Source organism: Sturnira hondurensis, unplaced genomic scaffold, assembly GCF_014824575.4.
Source record: "Sturnira hondurensis isolate 20B ecotype Veracruz unplaced genomic scaffold, ASM1482457v3 Scaffold0014384, whole genome shotgun sequence".
In the NCBI taxonomy this organism is placed as follows: Eukaryota; Metazoa; Chordata; class Mammalia; order Chiroptera; family Phyllostomidae; genus Sturnira; species Sturnira hondurensis.
In genome coordinates this window covers 39,938,589-39,960,346 of record NW_028087015.1, presented here as the reverse complement: position 1 = coordinate 39,960,346, position 21,758 = coordinate 39,938,589, and the positions used below count along the sequence as shown (strand labels likewise).

General features: G+C 36.7%; 1 protein-coding gene across 3 annotated transcripts in view; it reads left to right on the top strand.

The window, feature by feature from the left end:
* The window catches only part of RICTOR (RPTOR independent companion of MTOR complex 2), a 103,532-nt gene that overhangs the window by 14,950 nt on the left and 66,824 nt on the right, over nucleotides 1–21,758 (top strand). For all 3 annotated transcript variants that reach the window (XM_037063215.1, XM_037063214.1, XM_037063216.1), the window contains one exon: nucleotides 13,886–13,983. In XM_037063215.1, the coding sequence (XP_036919110.1) occupies nucleotides 13,886–13,983 (98 nt within the window). The remainder of the gene's footprint in view (nucleotides 1–13,885; nucleotides 13,984–21,758) is intronic.

Here is a 21,758-nt window from a genome sequence, read left to right as displayed (position 1 = left end):
ATGTCACCGATCAAGGCATTTAAAAAATTCTGCTTCTGACGATTTCCAAAGCTTATAATACAGTTCTTTAAGTTGTTGCTTGGTTTGTTCTTTGAAGCTGAATTGGAATTTGGGAAATGGTCAAATACAAAACAACCTGATATAATGAGCATTTGTTAATCCATTCACTCATTACTTTGAAAAAAATTAGTTGAGCACCTGTTATATTCTTAGCACTGTATTAAATACTAGAATGTGTGACAAGATAAGTTTTCTAACATACCTCTGCTATTTGGGATGAGTCATTATAATCTAGTTCCTGGCTCCCTCTACAACTATTCTTATTGCCTAACTTTTCTTCTTGTTCAAAATAAGCCTTCTTGACAGTCTTGTCTACTCATACTCTCTTTTCAGGGCCTTTGTTTGTCTTCTGGATTGTTTTTCCCCCAGTATATGTAAGCTTGCTTCCTTCCTTCATGTAACTCTCTGTTCACATACCACTGTATGTGAAGCTTCCTCTGATCATTTTGTCTAGAGTAGCCCCTCTTCATCACTTTCCATTCTTTTATATATTTTCCCCATAGCCCTTGTCAGTACTCCCATTACAGGATTATTTATTGTTTGTCTCCCTGAAATGTAAGCTTTGTGAGGACAGGAGCTACTTTGTTTTTTTTTTACCATTGTATCCTCAGTGTATAGAACAGCTCCAACACATTGTATTGTGCTTGGTAAATATTTATTGGTTGAATAAATGACTATCAAATTTTTTTTTTAGCTTGAGGGTTCCAGACCAATTTTTTTTATTGTTACTCAGGTACAGCTTTCTGCCTTTTCCTCCCATCCTAGCTCAACACCCCAGCTTTCCCCACCTCCCTCCTCTGTTTCCATCCTTCCTCCCCCCGCCCTTATTGTCCATGTGTCTTTTATAATTAAATTCCCTCCTCTCTCCCCTCTGGTCACTGTCAGCCTGTTCTTAATGTCAGTGTCTTTGGTTATACTTTTCTTGTTTGTCTGTTTTGTTGATTATGTTCCTGTTAAAGATGAGAGCATATGGTATTTGCTAGACCAGTTTTTTTCACTGCTTAATCAGCATCTTAACCATGTAGTCACATATATCAAACTTTCCTGTTTCAAACTTACTAGTTACCTTATTATGCTGAAAGTCTTCCCATATTTCCCACTGGTTTAAGAGCAGTGGTTTAATGGGGCCAAATCAGACACCCTGGAGATCGCCGAGCCTCATTCCTTGCCCTTACTCTACACATCAGATCTCCAGTGCTAATAATGATGATAAGGATTTTGTCTTCAAGGTACCTGCACAATCTCTTTTTTCCATTCTGCTGTCATGCCATTATTAAGGCTCTCGTTTCCTTTCCTGTATGGGTGTGCAGACTTCCTGTCTACTCTCTCTGTTGTAGTTCTGGCCTTTCCCAATCTACTATCTTTATTGAAGTCAGCAACAAATCTTCCACAAAGTCAGTCTTAGTTTCCCAGCAGCATTGAGCATATTCCTTCTTTAGGCTTTTATAACGTTATGTTACCTTTCTTATAATATCGCTATAATTTGTTCACAGTTGACACATACTTATTAACCTTTACTGTGTGCCTGGGTACTGCTGTTCTGCTAGTGATTGAATGTCGAGAGAAATTGAGTCTGCCCTTGAGTTTATATTCTAGTGGGGAGAACACAGACAATAAAAATATAAATACAAACTTTTAACTAATAATAAGTGGTCTGAATAATGTAAAATTGGATATGTGAAGTTGACTGGTGGTTGGGAGAATTGTCAGAGAAAGATTGTCCTTGGCTGTGATATTTGGTTGATACGGGACTACCTAGAAGCCACCAAGTCTTCCAAGTAGAAAGAACATAGAGTACAGAGGACTAGAGACAGGAAAAACCTATGTGGCTAGTGCTTGATGAGGGAGGAGACTGGACAATACCAGATTGGAGATAGCAGGCAATAACCTGGAGATAGTATTATGTTTGCTAAGGAATGTCAGAAGGTTTTAAGCAGGAGAGTGACATTATCTGATTATTTAGATTCTAAGTTTAGGTCACTCTGGCTGCACTGTGGAGAATGGACTGTTGCCCTGGAGCAAGCTCTGCATGGCACCTGGCACTAGGTCAGCGTTAAATTGAGTAAGTGAATGAGTTCATCCTTACACTTTACATCTAGTTTGAATCCCGTGAGACTTAGTACCCTCTTCAGGAGGAGAAAGCGGCAAAAACATCATTATGTGAATGTATTAAAATGTCGCTGCTTTGTAAGCTGTGTATGTCTAACCCTACTTACTCTAATATTTTGAGTTACTGCCCTGGCTGGGTGTCTCAGCTGGGGCATTGTCCAATGCAGCAAAAGGTTGCGGGTTCTATCTCCAGTGGGGTGTATATGGGAGGCAACCGATCACATTTCTCTCACACATCAATGTTTCTCTCTCTCTCTGTCTCAAATAATAAACATATGCTTGGGTGAGAATTTAAAAAAAAGAATGCAAATGGGAGGGTTAGCAAATAGAATCATAATAACTAACCCACACTCAAATTGAGTGTCCCACAGTCAAAGTGTATTTGTTTGTAACTTTTGTTCCTTTATTAGTTAAGGAGAGGGAAGCCCTTAATTACATTCATAGAAGCTACCTGTCAGACAAGTGATCTGAACTATAAATAGTTATGTTTCATAGAGAAAAACAGAAACATGAAAGTACCTGTACAAGCAAAATGTACAACGTGTAAATAATTCTAATGTGCTGGGTGTGTATCACACTTTTGTCAGCCTTTAGGCACAGCTGTTCTATTCTTTTACAAGGTTCATTTACATGGTTAATTGTTTCTGAGGTAGATTTTTTTCCTCTTATAATAAATGATTCCTAATTAGGGGACTGCGGAAACCAATGATTTTACTAATATCTTTGTAAAATATGATAAATTAAGACAAAACTTAGCAGAGCATTCAGTGATTGTAATCTCTATACAGTAATTGCTTTTCGTTATTTTTACTCAGAAAATGTTCTAGTTTTAGATTGCATTTTTATATTGTTTTTCTGCAGAAAAATAACATTAAATAAATGTTATGATTTCTTTATTGAAAGCCATTTCTGTAGCCTGGTACATATTCTTTGTATTGACTTGTGTATACTTTGTACCTGTGTAGAAGTAAAAGGTTTTTGTGAATTTGGTTACAGTTTTTTACCACAGTTATTACAGCTCATAACAAGTGTTGTAAGCCCAAGCATTCCACTGATCTCTAATTTTATAGTGAAAAGGGGAAAGAGATGAGTGAGCTCTAAGACAGCACCCAGCTGTAAGCGGCTCTTCTCCATTTTCTACCTCAGACATCTAAGCCATCTTTACCAGAAAAGTCATAAATTCACAAATTACTTATAACATAAAAAATAAATAGGATGGAATAATTAGAGGATTATTAGCGAGGTAAAAGTTAGGCTTTAGTTCTATATCTGACTAGTACAACCTGGGAACATGATTTCTGGCACTGCCATGAATGTAAATACAAATGCTTGGACATGTATGTCCATGAGCTCTTTGCTGGGGGGAAGAGGGTATAAGGGGACTAAATGGAAAAATATGATAAAGATTAAAGTAAAAAATAAATAAATAAATCCTCAGAAATGCTTGGAGAGGAGTAGGGAGTAGAGAAGGATTGAGGAAGGTGATTTTCTGAAGGTGGATAGCAGGCTTAAATTTTTACCTCTTTACTTTGGTGTTCTTAGGCATTGTCATTTAAAAAAAAATTCTGTGACAGGTTTGAATAGGCCAAGGCAAGTACATTGTTAATTATATTAAATGAGTTTGTTCTTATTTTAGAAAGCGAGATTCCCTTTCAAAGCAGTAGAAAGATGTTTTGGTTAGATTTAGAGGAAATAATTTTTTAATATTTCTCAGAGTTTGAAAATAGATTCATTTTAAAACAGCATGATCTTTTTTACTCCTCTGTTACATTCTTCTGTACTATAGCTATTGTTATTATAATTGATCACAAAATATTATTTCATTGTAAATTCTTGTATTTTAATAGTTCTGACCCGGGGACGTCTTTTGTTATAAATGCCAGATTGTGAAAAATCAAGTTAAAGTAACAAATCCTTATTTACTATAATAAAAGATGTAATCTGTAATATTTGAAAATATAACAAAAATGTGTTTATTTTGTTTTTAAACTACTTACTGAATTATATTTAGAGGGAAGTGAGTATGTTACAAGCATATTGCTCAATGAATATTCAGATTGACACACTTGTGAAACCAGCATCTAGTTCAACAGATTGGTATACTTAAGAATTTTTATGTACTTATTTTGAATAGTGTATTTATTAAATATACATTTTTCAGTGGTTACTGTGTGTCAGCCATTGTTCTAGGCGTTAGGATGATATGCCAGTGGTGAATTAAAGCAGACTTCTGTGTGGGGAAATAAACATCATATAGTCACACAAGTGAAGTAATTGCAAACTGGTATGTACATTGAATGCGCACTGTCCTGTGAAAGGCAGTGTAATGAAGTACACTGTAGGGTGTCATATTGTGAAGAAAGGTTAGACTCTGGAGTCAGATTGTTTATGTTCAAATCATGTTGTCATTTCTGGTATTATGGTGACTTTAGGTATGAGAACTAATGTCTCTAAGACCTATTTCTTAACATCAGATGGTGAAAATAATAGTACCTACCTTCTGTGGTTGGTATGGAGATTAAAAGAGATTATTTATATAAAATATTAATGTCTAGTATTAAAGGCTCTCTATATGTAATTGTAATTATTATTTTTGTGTCAGTGGGTATTGTTTCACATTATAACATTCTTATTTATGGTACAGAAGTATATTTCATAGAGTAGATTCTTACCTCTTCTAGACTTAAGATAATTACTCAAATAATCCAAAGGGCTATCGGAACCTCCCTATTTGACACTCTGGCAGTCTTTATATCATGTTTTTACAAATTTCAGGGTGTATAAGAATCAGTGGCTGTCTCTCATATATGAAGAGTACTGGGTCACTTTCTAGGCACGTTTGATTCTGGAATCAGTATTTTTTATAATAATATATATTGATGCAGGCCAAATAGCTAATTTATTTTGATTTATTTTTTTAAATATTTTGTGTATTTCTAGAGAGAGGGGAAGGGAAGGAAAAAGAGTGGGAGAGAAACATCAATGTGTGGTTGCCTCTCATTTGTCCCTTACTGGGGACCTGACCTGCAACCCAAGCATGTGCCCTGGCTGGGAATCGAACCAGCAACCCTTTACTTCACAGGCCCATGCTCAATCCACTGAGCTATACCAGCCAGGGCTTATTTTGATTTATTTTAACATACAACATTGTATGGTATTGTTTTGTTGTTATTGATTGTTCTTGCTGTGTAATGCTTTCTGCAAGTGGTAAAAAAATTTCCCTAAGTCTGTATTTGCCCCATGATTCCAATCAGAATATTGTACCTCATTTTACCTATTTGGTAAACCTGGATTCATCCTTGATTACTTTCATCTTTCCTACCATCTCCAATCCATTACTGGTGAAATTTCTTGCATGGAAGATTTTTGTAACCTCTATTGAGACTTGGCTTTATCCTCTCCTGCAGTGTATTCTCTAAAGTATCTTTCTAATACACAGACCTGGTTGTATTTATCTGCTTGCATAAATGTCATTCTTAGCAATTACCCATTGCCCAAAGATATCTAAGTTTCTTAGTATATCCTATAAGGTCTTTGCAGTGTACTGCACTTTGCTTCATTCCCGATCATCTTATTTGCTGAGAATAATAGACTTTCTGGCTGTTCCTTGAGTTCTTTGAGAAAAATACCGTATTTTTTCATGTTTCCTTGTTTACATCACTGCTCTTTTCTATCTATGTGCCTAGAAGACTTACTGCTTATGGTCAAGAATCAGTTCCCATGTTAATCTGTTCCCAGATAACAGCTGTCTCACTCTCTTGCTCAATAAACCTGTGTTTATTGAGACCCTATCAAGAGCCCGGCATTCTGTCAGAGGCCGGGAATGCCTATGTGAACAAGACAGACACGTTCCCCGTCCTCACTCGTCCTACAGTCCAGTGCACGCTCTGTCTAGTGTCCTTCTTTGATTTGCTTTGCGTAGTGTCACCTGCCTCTCTTTTATATTACTGCTAAATGTTAAATGGCCTCTCTTTTCCCACTGAATTTTGATCTCCAGGGCTGACACCATATCTTATGTTTATTAATTTCCTCACTAGCAGTTGGCATGGTATATATTGCAGTAATTGAAATTGTACATTTCATTTACTCAATTGAAATGTGCAATTGAGTAAAACTTAAATATCTAAATACAAAGCTACTCCCAGGGTATTTCAAAACTATCCTTTATAAAATATATGTATATTTTAATTGTGTAAGTAATAAAGCTAATAAACACACTCTAGAGGGAAACCTGTGTGCCTGCTCTATTTTTCCCCTGCATAGTGTCAGGGTTGTACTCTTTTCTTTGAGAAATTTGAGAGGAATGTTCTGTCATTTAAAGTTTAATTTTAAGCCACGTATATCAATTTTATTTATAATTTATTCAAAAGAATGATTTAAAATAAGATTATAGCTTCTAATTATTAAGATTATATATTCATATAACTTTTCACAGAAGTTCAGTTCAAATGAGTTATTAACCATTTCTAACTGACTTCCTTCATTTTCAATATTCTATACCTAGATCAGCCTTGGTCTGTATCTTATAGTTACATAATAAAATGCTCATAATAAACCAACTTAAAGACATGGTTTTTGTTTGTAGAAGTTTAAAGCACTCACATCAGTGAACTGATAGATGTTGCTTGTTTAATATATCTAATCGAAGGTAAGGAATGATAAATCTCCAACAAAGACCTTTTTCTCCCGCCTTAGTATATGAACTTTTTCCCCTTTAAAGCATTGAAAATGAGCAATATTTTGACATTACATAAAGATGTATTTTTGTATTACTTAATCCAAAATTGACGTGGAGAGAAAGATACCTGTAACCTTGGGTTACGGGGAAGACAGTCTTACAGTGGCAGCCATCAGCGAAAGTCACCTCACCTCTTACTGCCATCATTGTTATGAGAGTAGAACGCTGGGACAAGACCTGTTCTTTTTCTGTCTCTGGGAGGAGATGGAACGCAGATGTAGTTGTAAGAAACTCTGACAAATATGAGTTGATATGTAACTATACCTGTGATGACCATGTCATTTATAATACAGCCTGAAATACATTGGGGAGTAAAAGGAGGTAGTATAATAAATGGCACAAGAAGAGTACATTGTAGTCCAGTCAAATCAGATGCATACGGTCAAAACTGCTGCAATAGTGGTCTGAAGAATGTGTTGTGGGAACATAAAGAGGGGCGCTTATAACTTCGGGAAAACATTTACACCTCTGAGCCAGAGTTCTACGGATTGAGAGGGATCTCCCCCTAATTGGGCAGAGAAACAGGGAGTGCTGGGCTGAAGAAACCTGTTGCTGTCTTTGTAGCCCTGCCTCCATTTAAATCATTCCCTCTTAATAAGTGATTCATGTCTATCATTCCTCTAAAACAGCCCTACTAAAATGTTAGTTTTTACTATAATAAACCTAATTCTTAAGAAAATTATAAAAACATTTATTTGTTGTAGTCATTGGTAGGTTTCTTTGCTCATGTCCACTACAGTCTTTATATTTGATATACCAATGATGAAAAGGTTGTTTTCAGATGAAACGTTATTTTCAGCATATTGAGGGAAGATAATATTTGTTCTGCATTCCAATAGTTACACCAGAAAGAAATTGTGTGAAAATTACAAAGATAACATTATAAGAAAAAAAACGTTCTGCTCTATGCAAAGATGGAATAGGCTCTCCAAGTGGAAGATCTCGGGGAAATCCTGACTTCTGCATTAGAAGTAAAAGGAAGACCCTTTCTCCAGGATGCTATCATTGGGATAGGTCCTTTTCCTACTCAATTAGATAGCTCTTTGATACAATAGTTGTTAGAATTACAGGACCCCTTAGAGAGTTGGAGGCAGTGCTTCCTCAACCTGTGGACCTGTGGGTCAGGTGAGGAAGAGGAAGAGGAATAGTACTTACTGTTAGTGTCTCTGCTGGTGGAGGAGGCATTGACTGTTGGCGGTTGCAGAGATTATACTGGCTGTGGTAATTTCCACATATTTTTGTTTACTCGCAGTAGTCATACATAATATTAAAGATGTAATTAAGTATGTATCAGATTTATGTGGCCATGTTTAATTTTCTTAAAGATGTAATTAAGTATGTATCAGATTTATGTGGCCATGTTTAATTTTCTTTTATTAAATTCTTATGTGCCCAACTTTTCTAGCTCATTGCTTATGTAGCATTTGTTTCTGTGATTTCCTAAACAAGTCACACAAAATATTTCTCATCTCTGCTTTCCTCATTCATCTGATATTTTTAAGGCAAATAGGGTGATAAAAGTTTCTACTTTAAAATGAGAAATCTTGAATCCTAAAAGTAATATTCTAAAACTTATAACAAAAATTCATTAATTTTGACACTGATATGTGAGTTAAACATTTGCTTAGGCTAACCACATAACTTTCACATGACTAAGTCATAACAATTGTTTTTGCTAAACAATAACTTTAAATTATAGTTGCTATTATTTATTGTCTGTTATGGGATAGGCACTGTGCTAGGAAAGTTCTGTCTGACGTCTTGTGACAATACTTCCAAGGTAGGTGATTATACTTGTCACTATACATTACAAGGAAATGGATGCCCATGAGGTTACATGGTTTGAAGACAAAAATGCTACATTTGAATCCAGTTCTTTTTCATTCCAAAATCGTTGTTCTTTCCATTATTCCCAAATAGTTGTATGCCAGTAGTTTGTAGACATTAATTTACTATGTGTACTGGAACCTAAATTTATATAAAAGTCTATTGTATGTTGATATTATTAACATAATAATAATTATGTTATTATATAATAATAACATAATAATAATAATAATTATAACAATATAATAACAATATAATAATAATTATTATTATTATTAGGTAAATATATTAATATAGTCCATTGTAGCATGTTTTAAAGCAGCATATACTGAAAGACATTAAAAAATTAGCGCATGTTTACTTGCACATACGAGGTCTGTCCAGAAGGTATCTATCCATGTAATATGAAAAATAGAGACATTTATTGAAGAAGATACAAGAAAAATTGTACATAGGACAATGACAGCTCAGTCCCCTTCAAAGTAGACACGTTGGGACCTCACACAGTTCTCCCAGTCACCATCAGCTGCCCCATCATCTTTTCCTGAATCTCATTAATGGTTTGAAATCTCTTCTATTTCAAAGGTGATGTTAGTTTTGGGAAAAGGTAGAAGTCACAGGGCACCAAATCTGGGCTGTAGAGGACTGAGTTACCTGGGTGACTTGATGTTTCTCCAAAAACCTCTGCATCAGGTGTGATGCGTGAGTGGGCATGTCGTCATAATGAAGCTGCGAATCACCAGTTGCCCATAACTGCAGCCTTCTGAATCATCTGAATAGTTTTTGCAGAGGAATATTCAAGCTTAGAGCAAAATTTGATGCACATCTATTGCTCTACTCACTCAGTCATTTTGAATGCAATGGCCACACAGTACATGTGCTCACTCAGTGTCATCTACTGCCCCCCATTGAGTCGTGCAGTGAAGTTACCATTGTTCACGCTTGAACATTCTAGTCCACTCTCCTTGGCTGCTAGGTATTTCAGTGTCATTCAAACCATTCTCATTATGTTAACAACTCTGGGCTTTTTCTGGGCAGACCACATATATACATTTATGTGAGTGCATGTACATAGATAATGCATATATACAGAATTATGTGGGAGGGGGAATTGTGTGTGCATGTGTAGATATGTTGATATAGATAGAGAAGGGTTTATTTACTGCAGTTTTCTCTTGGTGGTTTTCTGTGTATATGTGTGTGTTTATAAAATATTAAATTGCTGAGTATTTATTTGTATTTGACATCAGTTACTTCATTACCTCCAGAGAGATATGTCAGGAACTTAGAGTTTATACAATAAGAGGAAAAGAGCCACCGTAATTCTTCTGGTTCTTTTGTGTTTTGCTTCCTTGCCATAGAAGGGTTAGTCATCACAGTCAGCTAGGCACAATTTTTTTTCTTTTTCCCTTAAGCAGCTGTGGGTTTCCTAAACTTCAAGCATTCAGAGAATATCCTAGTAGATTATCAAGCATTTGTGCTTTGTACATCTCACATACCACTATTATTGGGACAGTTTTGGAGACGCTAAATTGGAAACACTACATGAGAGCAAGAAGAAATAGAGGTAAACCTTTCCTTAAATTTCCTTTTGTTTCTCCCCATCTCTCCCGCCCAAGTAAAAGTCACATTGATCTCAGCTTGCTCACTGCTCTTACAGTCTAAGTTCTGACTATAGCATAGGAGTTGGCAAACTACAGGTCCTGCCGAGCCCATTTTATTGCAACGTAGCCACATTCATTTATTTATGTATTTTCTTTCTTTTTTATTTATTTTTTTGCTGTTCAAGTACAGTTGTCTCCCCTTGGTTTTGTATTTTTTACAATTGCTTTCTTGGTACAACAGCAGAGTTGAGTATTGCAATGGAGACCTTATGGCCAGTAAAGAATACTTATGATACAACCTTTGCAGAAAAAGCTTGCAGACTTTTAATCTAGCCAATAAGGAAGAAACCAGGGAGTTCTCATTTCATTATGATAGGAACATTAAAGCATTTTATGTCTGAAATGGCCCTAATACTCTTGAATTAATATTCCATGAAGAAACTTTGAAATTCTTCCATAGTTGGGGGTTCCTGTAACTAATTACATAAAAGAAAAAGGGAGTGGGGTGGAAATGAAGTAGAAAGGCTAGTTCATTTTGGTTATATTGACAATAACATCTGTATTATAGTGTGTTAAGTTCATTTTATATCATCACTCATGAAACAAACATTTGACCCAGTGTTGGCTTCTTTACCACCGGTCAGTTTTCAAACTGTGTACCTGTCTTTTTCTTTTTTCTTGTTTTTGTTGTTGTTGATTGTCTATTTTCTTCCACTTATAAGGTTAATTAAGAAGCATCTGTCTTGATTATTGATGTGTTCCAGTACCTAAAAGTACCTGACCATATAGTTAATACTCATTGAATGAATGAACTCAGATATGAGGTTTTATTTTGAGCGTGATTGTATAAGATGATTGTAATGTGGTTGTGGGTTTTTTAAATAAAAAAAGTCTGCAACTATTTTGTACCTAGAAAATAGGCAATAATTAGAAACCTGCCAGTTTTTATAGAGTATATATCTTTTCAGACTAATCATCTTAACTATGAGTCCTATCAGATTAATACATTGTAGTGTCTTCACTTTAAGTGTAACTTTTTGTTTGGTGCCTGGCATCCTAATTATATTGCTGTAAAATGGTTAGATTATATAGTTCCATTAGCTAAATTTAACACTGGCTTTAATGATCCTTAACTCTGCAAATTGATGTAGCCTTTAAATTACTATAAGTGGTTTTAGAATATGTCTTTATAATTAGTGATTTGAGAGTATCTTAAAGAGTGAAAACAGCTCATCATTGGGTAGAATCAGATCTCATTAAAAAGAATTGCAAGGGACCATGTTATAAGTGAACCAGTGATGTTAAAGTGGTTTAACTATCCTTGAGAACTTTATAAAAATTTTACAACAACTCTTAAAATTAAGTTGAATTTTATTGGAGTTACGATGCATATTATTCAAAATGTATGGGAGATGCTCTAACACCAAAGGAACAATTTCTGTGTGCTGCAGTTTCAAAGTGATTGGAAATAGCTGGGATATGTGGTGTGCTTGTGGGTCTGATGCAGACCGATGTGTGGTTGCCATGGCTAACACCCAGTATAACAGAATGGAGGGAGGTGGGCAGATGCAAGCTAAGTGTAAAGCAGCGTAATGAAGTTTCATTTGCTGAGGAAGCACTAGTTCTAAACAAATAGTTCTTTGGTTTGTGTTTACATAAAAACCTCAAAGTAAGTCATAATGGCTCTTGAACTGAAATATATGCAACGTGATACATTGTTTTAGATTGTGTTTTCATTTTATTTAAAACAAAAAATATGCTGAATATGTTATTATAGAAGTAGTTTATGGAAGCCTGAGGAAATTGACACTATACCAGGAGTTGGCCAAATACTGACTATGGGGCCATATTTGGCTGTGGCTTGTTTTTGTAAAGCAAGTGAGTTAAGACTGGTTTTCATACATTTTTCAATTTAAGTATTTTGAAAGTGTTTTACTATCTTCTAACTTGGTTTGTTTCCCATGAGAAATCTGCTGTCATCCTTTCTTTGTTCTTCTCTATGCAACTTTTTCCCCCAAATTTTTGATCTGGTTACATTAAGATTTTCTTTACCAGTGGTTTTGAGCAATTTGATTTGATTAAGATGTGCTTTGGTCTAGTTTTCCTAATATTTCTTGTGCTTGAGGTTGGTTGAGCTTTTTGGATTTATTAGCTTATTTTCATCAGATCTGGAAAGTTTTCATCTGTTATTTCAAATAATTTTACTGTCTCCCATTTCTTTCCTTTGAAGACTCCAGTTACACATACTGTAATTGTATTAGGCCTAACGTCCCATAGTTCACTGATTGATGCTCTTTTATTGTTTTCTCTTTGTATTACATTTTAGATAGTTTGTATTGCTTTGTTTTCAAGTTCACAGATCATACCTTGTATAAAGGGTATTATGCTCTTATTCCCAACTGAGATATTATAGCTTTTTGTACCCCTTGCATACCTCTCTCTAAGTTTTTGAACATGTAGACTACAGTTATAAAAAAGTGTTCTGATGTCTTTTTCTGCTAATACTAACGTTTGTGTCAGTTTTGGGTAATTTTCAGTTGAACGGTTTTTCTGCTTATTGTGGGTCATGTTTTCTTGCCTCTTTGTCATGCATACCTCTAATTTCTGACCAGATGATAAACATCATAAATTTTGCCATTACATGCTTCATAGTTTTTTTCTGCTTATAAATCTTGAGCTTTGGTCTGAGACACAGTTTAGTTACTTGGAATCATTTGAAAGTTTTCAAAACTAGCTTTCAAGATTTGTTAGATGGGGATCAAAGAATTATTTAGTCTGCATCTAATTTTTAACCACTACTGAGCTAAGATTTCTCAATTCGGCTTTTAGAAACAAGCACAGTTTTCTGTCCTGTATGAATGCAAAGTCCTCTTCCCTTTAATTCTTTTGAGTGGGAACTCCTCACACACATACGCACACCAATCATCGCTCTACTGACTCCTTGAGGCGTCCCTTTGCAAGATCTTTCGAGTTCTCTCTCTCCAGTGCTTTCTAATACTTCTTGCTCTCCTTGGACTTCTTGCTCTCCTTTTCATCTCAGTTTACCAAGGTTTCCCCTGTCAGCACCAAGGCCTGAAGACTCTGTTAAGACTGTAAGCTGGGACTGTTGTAGAGCGCAATCCCCTTGTTTCTCATCTCAGGGGTCATTTCTTCTTTACTTGCTGATGTCCAGTGTCTTGAACTATAGTTTCATTTGTTTTGTCCTGTTTTTTTGTTTGTTCAAATAGAATAGTAATTTCGGTGCCCATTACTGCATTGTAGCTAGGAATGAAATTTGGGGTGTTGAAATTTTAAGATTTAATAGTTGAATAATTCCAGGTGATGACACACAGAGTTGGACCACAGAATTAGGTGGGATATAGATGTGGAGGACATTGAATGAGTCATCCATGTGGACTTTGATGTCACACAAGTGGGTGGATGTGAGATAGGGAGTAAGAATGTAAACCAAAAGCCAAATAGTAAAATTCTAATACTGCATGTTATATGTATTTGGTTAGGAAAATACGCTTTTAAATTATGTTAAATTATCTGTCTTTTCTTCTAGAGCCTTCTGATAACTTAAGGGAGATTCTCCAAAATGTGGCCAAATTGCAAGGGGTTTCAAATATGAGAAAGCTGGGCCATTTGAATAACTTTACTAAGGTAAGTAATTCAAATCTTTATTCATGTTATCATCTGAAATTTGTTTTTCCTTACTATACTTATTAGATGTTTCTTAATCATCATTAATAAGAACTCTTGAGTATTCACTCAGTATTAGTGCTTTCTTGTAATGCTTCTTATGGATTTTGTCATGGGCTTTTAAGTTTAAAAGTGTATTTGAATAATGGAAGTGTTATATCCTTGTAGAGAATTTGATGTGTTTGGAAAAGAATAAAGAAAAAATTACTGAGAAGTCCATATCCAGTCTTCAGTTATTCACATATTAATGTATTTATTTTTTGTACTTATTTATTGATATATGATATGTTTGTATATAAGTACATGTGTGTGTTTCATTTCATAGGCATGACCATAATTCCCAGAGAAATAATAGAACTGTCTCTTTCTCTGATGGTCTTTCCCATTGTCTGGACCTCAGTTAGAGCCTAAGATAAATGTAGGGACCCTCATCCCAAATAAATACTGACTTGATCTCTATTAGCAGGCAAGAATTCCTGAGTTTGATGTATTGGTATGTTTTTAAACCTGGTAATTCTGGACAGCCAACTCTTGGAAACTAAAATGCTTATTATTTGAGATGATGCCATAAATATAAATCAGAATGGATCCTTTGGGAAAAAAATTATTTTCCCATTTTAGTGTGCTAAATAAAAATTGTTCTGCTCCATTTTAAATGTAAGGATAAATTGTATGTTTTAACCTCTTCTTACTCTAAGTGTGACCCACAGACCAGCGTCATTGGCATCAACTTAGCGCTCGTTTGAAAGACACTGTTTTCAGCCCCAGAGTCAGAATGGACATTTCAGTAAGATTCTCCAGTAAATCTCTATGTGTGTTAAAGTTGGAGTGGCTCTGTTTTTACCCTCTAAAATCTTTAATTCTTTCCTGTGGTAATTGGGCTGTGGCTTAGGTTTGATTTGATTTTATAGAAATATAAGGGTATAAGAATATAGTCACTATGTAACAAAATGATTCTGTGAACATGGTTTTGTGCAACAAATAAAAAATAGGTTAGTTTTTTTCATAGTTAGGGAAGAGAGTACATAGGCATTTTTAGTGAAGTTTTGAGATATTCTGGCATTTATATTTAAATAATAGATGAGAAACTTGTTTTATATGAGGGGTGAGAAAGGGATCTTTTAAAAACCACTTTCAGAAACATTGAATAGGTATGTGAAAAGGGATTTTCAAAACTACTCTTACGTATGCTTTTATTTTTAAGAATGTAATGAAACTATTCAGTAACCTCCTTCACTGCACTGATCAGATGATAGCAAGTCTTTAAGACCCAAAGTTGTTCCAGAGTTGCCAGTGGCATCTCCTGTGTTAACTCCTCTATTCAATTTCCAGCTTTATTTCACCATTCACTCAATTCTAATAAGTATAACTTATTTGGATCTAATGATTAAAAACATTAGTAGAGATTTCTGTCCTGTTTGAACTACCAAGTCCTATGGAGGAAAAGGGACCACACGGCTACTCCCTCAAGGGGAGAGTACCTCAGAGCGACTTGGCCACACTCTCAAGGGGAGAGAGCGCTGACCCTTGCCCAGATAGGCTTTTATTGGGTTTAATTTGCACAGGAATACAGGTATAGCTCATTAATCATTGTCAGGCAGTAAAGATCAGACAGTAGATAGCGTACACTGAACTATGAGGGCTTCTTCTGAGTCAGAGTCTGTCCGCTAAAAGGCTATAAAACTTTGGGAAACAAACTCATTTCCTGCTCATACCTTTATCATTTAACTAAGAGCATTCTTAGCAAAGCAGGCTTCACAGAATTTTACATATTCTCTCTCAGGCCTGATCACCCGGGGAGCCTGCCCTTTCCAGCACAGGGCTGCACCACCTTCTGTCATTGTTTCAGGCTAAAGTCAGGCAGAGGAGGCAGATAGCCAAGGGATTTTCAGAGACTTCTGGTAGACTCAGGGGAGTCAGGCTTTGTCACAGCCAAGGGGTGAAAGTCCATCACCCCCTTTCTCCATAGCCCCCCAAGTCCTTCCCTGGGGCCTCCACATGATCATGCCTGTCTTAGGTCATCCCCCCCCGTGGGGAATCTTAACCCGTCATTGGCTAACTGATTAAGCATTGGGGGCCAGTTATGAAAAAAGGAGCAGAAGCGGCACTCCTGCCAGGGAGATAAGCTTTGTCTCCTTAATGGCTTATGGTCTGAAGGCCCCTTACTTATCCTTAGCCATGGGGGCAATTATAGCTCCTGAAACCAGGCAGGGTGGTTCCCAACATCTCCCCCTTTTTTTGTTTTTTAAATCAATTGTAGCTGTTAGGCCTGTGAAACTTACTATTTGCTGTTCCTAAATGCAATCTTAAGAAAATAACATATGTATATGTGTGTGTGTGTATATACATGTGTATGTACATAAGCACAAATAAGGATTAAGACAAGGAGGAGCTTAAGGGCTGCCAAGACCCAAGCTCCTAAATTCAGTCTGTTGAAAAATGTTACAAATGCAGTGGAATAACAAGAATAACAGGTCTGGTTACATTTCAATCTTTGGGAGAATTAGCACAGACTTCAGGAAGTTACTTTAAAGATACGCAGCAAGGGCTTGTGCCTGAACTCAGGGTGAGAGAGTTTTAGCAAGAGCAGGTCACAAAGCGTTATTAGAATCAGTAAACAACCGGTGGCTCCAAAGACCCACATTCTCAGATTTAGTCCATCAAACCAATTTTGGGGGTTCAGCTAGCCAAAGTTATCATGGAGGGTCTAAAAAACCTCCTGCATGGTTAAGCATTGAATGTCCTGCAGCTGTTAATATAGCTGTAGCTGCAATTTATCTATTTGTCCCTTTAAATTGGTAGAAAAAGCCCCTCTTAGGTGACGTTGAATACCACTCCAGGAGTGCTGGCTGGAATTCCACTTCAGGGGGATGACACACAGCCTGGGGAAGTCTGGATTGGGAGGGTCCAGTGGGTGGAGGTAGGTCGTCGTCAGGGAAGCCTTTTCGGTGATACGGCTTTACCCTCTTTGCTGGCAGTTCCACAGGTCATTCTGGAAAGCAAACACAAGCATACCCTATTGCCCAAGTTGAGAGGCCTACAGGGCCCTGCTAAGTGCCATATCCTAACGGATCTCTATATAAAACCTGAGGGGAAGGTGGTTTTGGTCTTCTGTCTGAAAATGTTTCTCAACTGGAGTACAGAGCAACTCATCATAATTTAGAAAATTATAGGTAAACATGGCCAACAAAATCAAATTTTGTGGGGGAAGGATCATGACTCCCCCTTTTTGTTTTTAAGATTTTAAAAAGCGTGATGAGCCCATTCCACAATTGCCTGACCAGTTGGACTGTAAGATACTCCTGTTTTATATTGGATATTCCAATGCTGAAGAAAAACTTGAGTAGAATGGTCAAGGTGTCCAGGGCCATTACCAGTTTTAATTTGCTGAGGCTGTCCTAAATGGTTAAAGCCCTCAAGCCAATGGGCTTGTATATTTTTAGCAGATTCTCCTATTAAAGCAGATGCATGTAGGGCATCAGAGTAAGTATCAATAGAAATATGAACATATTTGAATTTTTCAAAGACAGCGTAATGAGTAACATCTGTTTGCCAAATTATTTGAGAACTTAGTCCTTGAGGATTAACTCCTGTAAATGGGGGTCCCTTGGTAAGGACTTGCCAATCAGGACATTCTTTATTTAATTATTTTTCAAGTACAGTTTTCTGTTTATTACTCCCATCCCACCCTACCCCTCCGTAGTCCCCCCTCCCATTTCCACCCTTCTTAGTTGTCCATGTATCCTTTATATTTGTTCTTCTAAATCCCTCCCCCGTTTCCCCTGAAATTGGACATTCTTTAATAATTTAAAAAATGGTTACACACCAAGGGCCTTTTGTGACTCGACTGACTAATCGTTTCCTCTGAGAGGATAGCCAGTTCTTCCCCAAGGAAATGATCAGTGTTTACAGGTACTGAGTTAAAAATGGTGCTTAGTCTTCTATGGAGAAGGGCCGGTTCTCCCTGGGAGATAGTACACCTATATTTCAGTTTTACAATAAAGGGTCACGGCTCCAGCGTAAGGAAGGAGGGTTCTTAATATTTCTTTAACATGTCTCACCTACTATCTCATTTATATCAAGCTTTAGATTGACAAACTTATGAACACATTCATAACTTTTAGAAACAATTTTTTTCTCCATTGGCAAATACATTTACTTTTTTGTTAATTCTTATTGATTACTGCAAGGTGGGAGGTGCTAAGCTCCACACACCTTGTTCTTAGGACTGAAGCAGTCCCTGGGCCTCCAGAAGGAGGATCAGGGTGGTTGAAAGACACATCCTCTCATTATTTTTCTTCCTGTGCTTTTTACTGTCTGAGGGAAATGAGATCTTTTTTCCTTCTTTAAATAATGAATTTAAGTTCTTTCTGAGTAGAATCCTTATGATGTAACAACATTACAGATCTTACTCTATTTACCAGAGGTTTATCAGAATATTTTGAAACTGAGCTGTTCCTTTTAAGACAAAAACAAATACAAAATTCAAGCAAACCAGTATTTTCAAATTAAATCCTCTAAAAGAGGAAGTGAGACATTAACCTTAGAATCTTATCCCAAACCACCTGGTGTTATATCAACTTCTGCCCAACTTTTCCCTAAATAACTAAGTCTAAAGATCCCTTATCAGAGAGACATGCAGCAGCCCCATAACTGCTGAACTAACTTAAAATATTGTTCTTATTCCTGAAAGAGCCCGTCCCCCATGGTTGAGGATTCTTAGAAACCTTTAAAGAAATTCCTGAATAACTAGATGAACTTCTCCTGAAATTCCTCCTGCAGCCAGCACAACGATTACCGAACCAGTTTCAGTTTTGCTTTCACTCCATCTGCACCTTTAAATCCTACTTCAGGAAAAGAATGTAGTGGGTCAGAAATGTGCTGTTGGTGTAAGACATTCAGGGAGGGGGCAGGCTTCCCTCTTACCCCAATCCTGCTTATGGGTTTCAGAGACTCCCCCAAGCACTTAAAATTGAGGGGAGCTCAAAGTGCTAGGCGACCAACCTTCATGTCATGGTTCCCGGACAAGCCAAAAGTTAGATTAGGTGGTGTTGGAGGCCCCTATAAGGCCCCTGCAGGTCTTGGGAATTAATCCCAGATACCCTTGCAAGGTTCCGACTCACGTGGGAACACTTGATTTCTCAAGCCAGGGGGAGGAAGTGCCTTTTGTCTTCGGAGCTTAGCAAATGCCAAAGGCTCTCATACAAAACCTAGGACTATCACTAAGTTCTGGAAAGCAATCTTAAGAGTTTGCTCGAAACCAAAACACTCATTCACTATCTGCCTTTCCTTACGCAGGCGGCCAGAGAGAAAAATCGATAAGGCTGCAAGAGTCAGCTTGAGAGAAAAAGTTTGCTGATATGCTTGTAGATAGCCCTGTAACTAGTTGCTGTTCTTAAAACTGATAAAGGGAAAGTCTTTGCTCTTTCTCCCAAACCTAAACCTAGTCGACAAATGCTTGGGAGAGGGACCAAGGCTCCTGCTTACTAAAGAAGGCACAGTTGCAAAGTGGTGGAAAGAGAGGGTGACCTAGGAAGAAAACCCCTATTCCTTTGTAATCCAACACACCCTGCGGCATTCCCGAAATGCTGGGAATGATGGGGCCATAGGCCCTACCTGAGCTGATATGCACGAGTTGGGGTTTGAGGTGCTGTCCACAAACATTGGACTTGATAAAATCTGTTTTGACTGCTTGGTGATAAATGGGAACAATACAAGCTTTAGATCAAATAGAAGAGGGCTTACAGCCTAACTGACCCTGACTAGCAAGGCCATCGTGGCCTGATATTTTTACCCTGAGGTACTCTTGCAGCCATTAGAGGTGAGGTCCGTGTACAGTGCTGGACACGTAGCATGTAGGGCCTTTCGACGTGGGGTTTGTTTTCAGTTTTGTATTATATTTTCTCCACTTTTCTAGTTTTTTTGGGGGGGGGGTGTTTGTTTTGGCTAACTCTAAGAGGACAAGTCTGCTTAATAGCTTGAGTTACAGCTTGGTAAGCTATTATAAAAGAGCTTTTCAACCTCAGCAACATTGATATATTGGGTAAGATCATGATTTCTTTTGGGAGGCTGTCTTGTTCATTTTAGAGTGTTTAGGAGCTTCCGTGGCCTCTACCCACTAGATGCCAGGAACACACCTCCACCAGCAGTGACAAGCAAAAATGTCAGACATTTCCAGAAATTTTGTGGGAGACAGAGCTGCCTCTGGTTGAGAACCACTGCTGTAAATAAATCTCTGTAGATTTTGTTATACAATTTCTCCAAATACCTAGCACAGAATAAATGCTTGCTAAATTTAATCATAATATAATGTGTCTTATATAATATAATATCTAGTAAATTTTATCTAGTCTTTTATAATCTGTTGTGGGTTACTGTTTTATTGAACAGTGTCTCTTTAAGAAATAGTTAATGTTTATTTTTCTACTCTTACATCCCTCTGTATCCCAAAATCTGGCACATAATGAGTGCTTAAAGTTATATTAACATTGGGAAGATTTTGCATTTTAAATGAGTTTTTATTATATTATCCTTTGTTTTGTTCAGAATAAACCTAGCTCTTATGATTAAGTTGATTTAGTAGATCAGTGGGGTGAAATGTTATATAAGGGGGACTGCATCTCCAGAATTTTAAACCTTTTAAGTTATGGAGAGAGGGTGCTAGCGATGTGATCCTGTGACCATGTGCCTGTCGTACAGCGTGCTTGCTTTCTGACATCATTTTACTAGGTAAAGTAATAATGTAACAGTCTGCTGATGAATATAATCTTCATGTTCTATTTTAAAACTATCAGCATGCTCATGAAGACCTGTTATCAAAGATGAAAATATTTCAGCTTTTTTATATTCTAAAAGTTCTCTCTTCCTATGTTTATATTAAAGCCTTCAAAGGAATCTTTATGTCATTCTGTTTTAAAAACTTCAAAAATAAACTAAATATGAAAAATTAAAATGGTACAGAACAATAAATGGTAAAAGTCAGTCTTTTCTCACATACTTCCTATCTATCTCCCCTCTGACAAAAATACCATTCTCCAGAGGGAACCACTAGAAGATATTTATCCTTCTCTGGCATAATTATAAATGTGTGTGTGTGGTATGTTGTGAAAACTAAAAGAATTGAAAAGAAGGGTTTAATATAGTGCTTAGTTTATTTACTAAATTAGATATGTCCTTTTTTGATCTAGGCCCCTGAAAAACAAACTGTCAGTTGAAGCCTGGGGGTAGGGAGGGAAAGGAAAGACCAGAGGAAGGCCAGTCTTCCAGAGCAGCGACCCAGTGTGGACTCAGCATTGTCCAGTGGCCTTCCAGAGAACGATGAACCTTCTGTGGAGAAAGACAACATCCTCAGGAATCTGGGAAAGTTTTTGTATACAAAGATGACAGGATCCACCAAGAGACGGGCTGTATAGGGTTAGAACAAAAGGAAAACCAAATAATAGAAACACACCGAGGGGTGATCCCCGTCATTCATATCCACTTAGTCAATGAGCACTTACATGTTTGAAATATGATTGCTGTCAAAATCGAAGAAGCTATGAACAGTAAAAAATGATTTTTATTATAGCATTGGATGTATACAGAATTAAGTGGAAATTCAAGAAGGAAAATATATCTAAAATTAAAAACTTAATAGTTAGGTATAATAGGAAATTAGACATATCAGAAGACAGATAAATAGAGAATATCCAACCAGAGCACAGATACAAAAGAGAATGGCGAAAACAGAAAAGGGG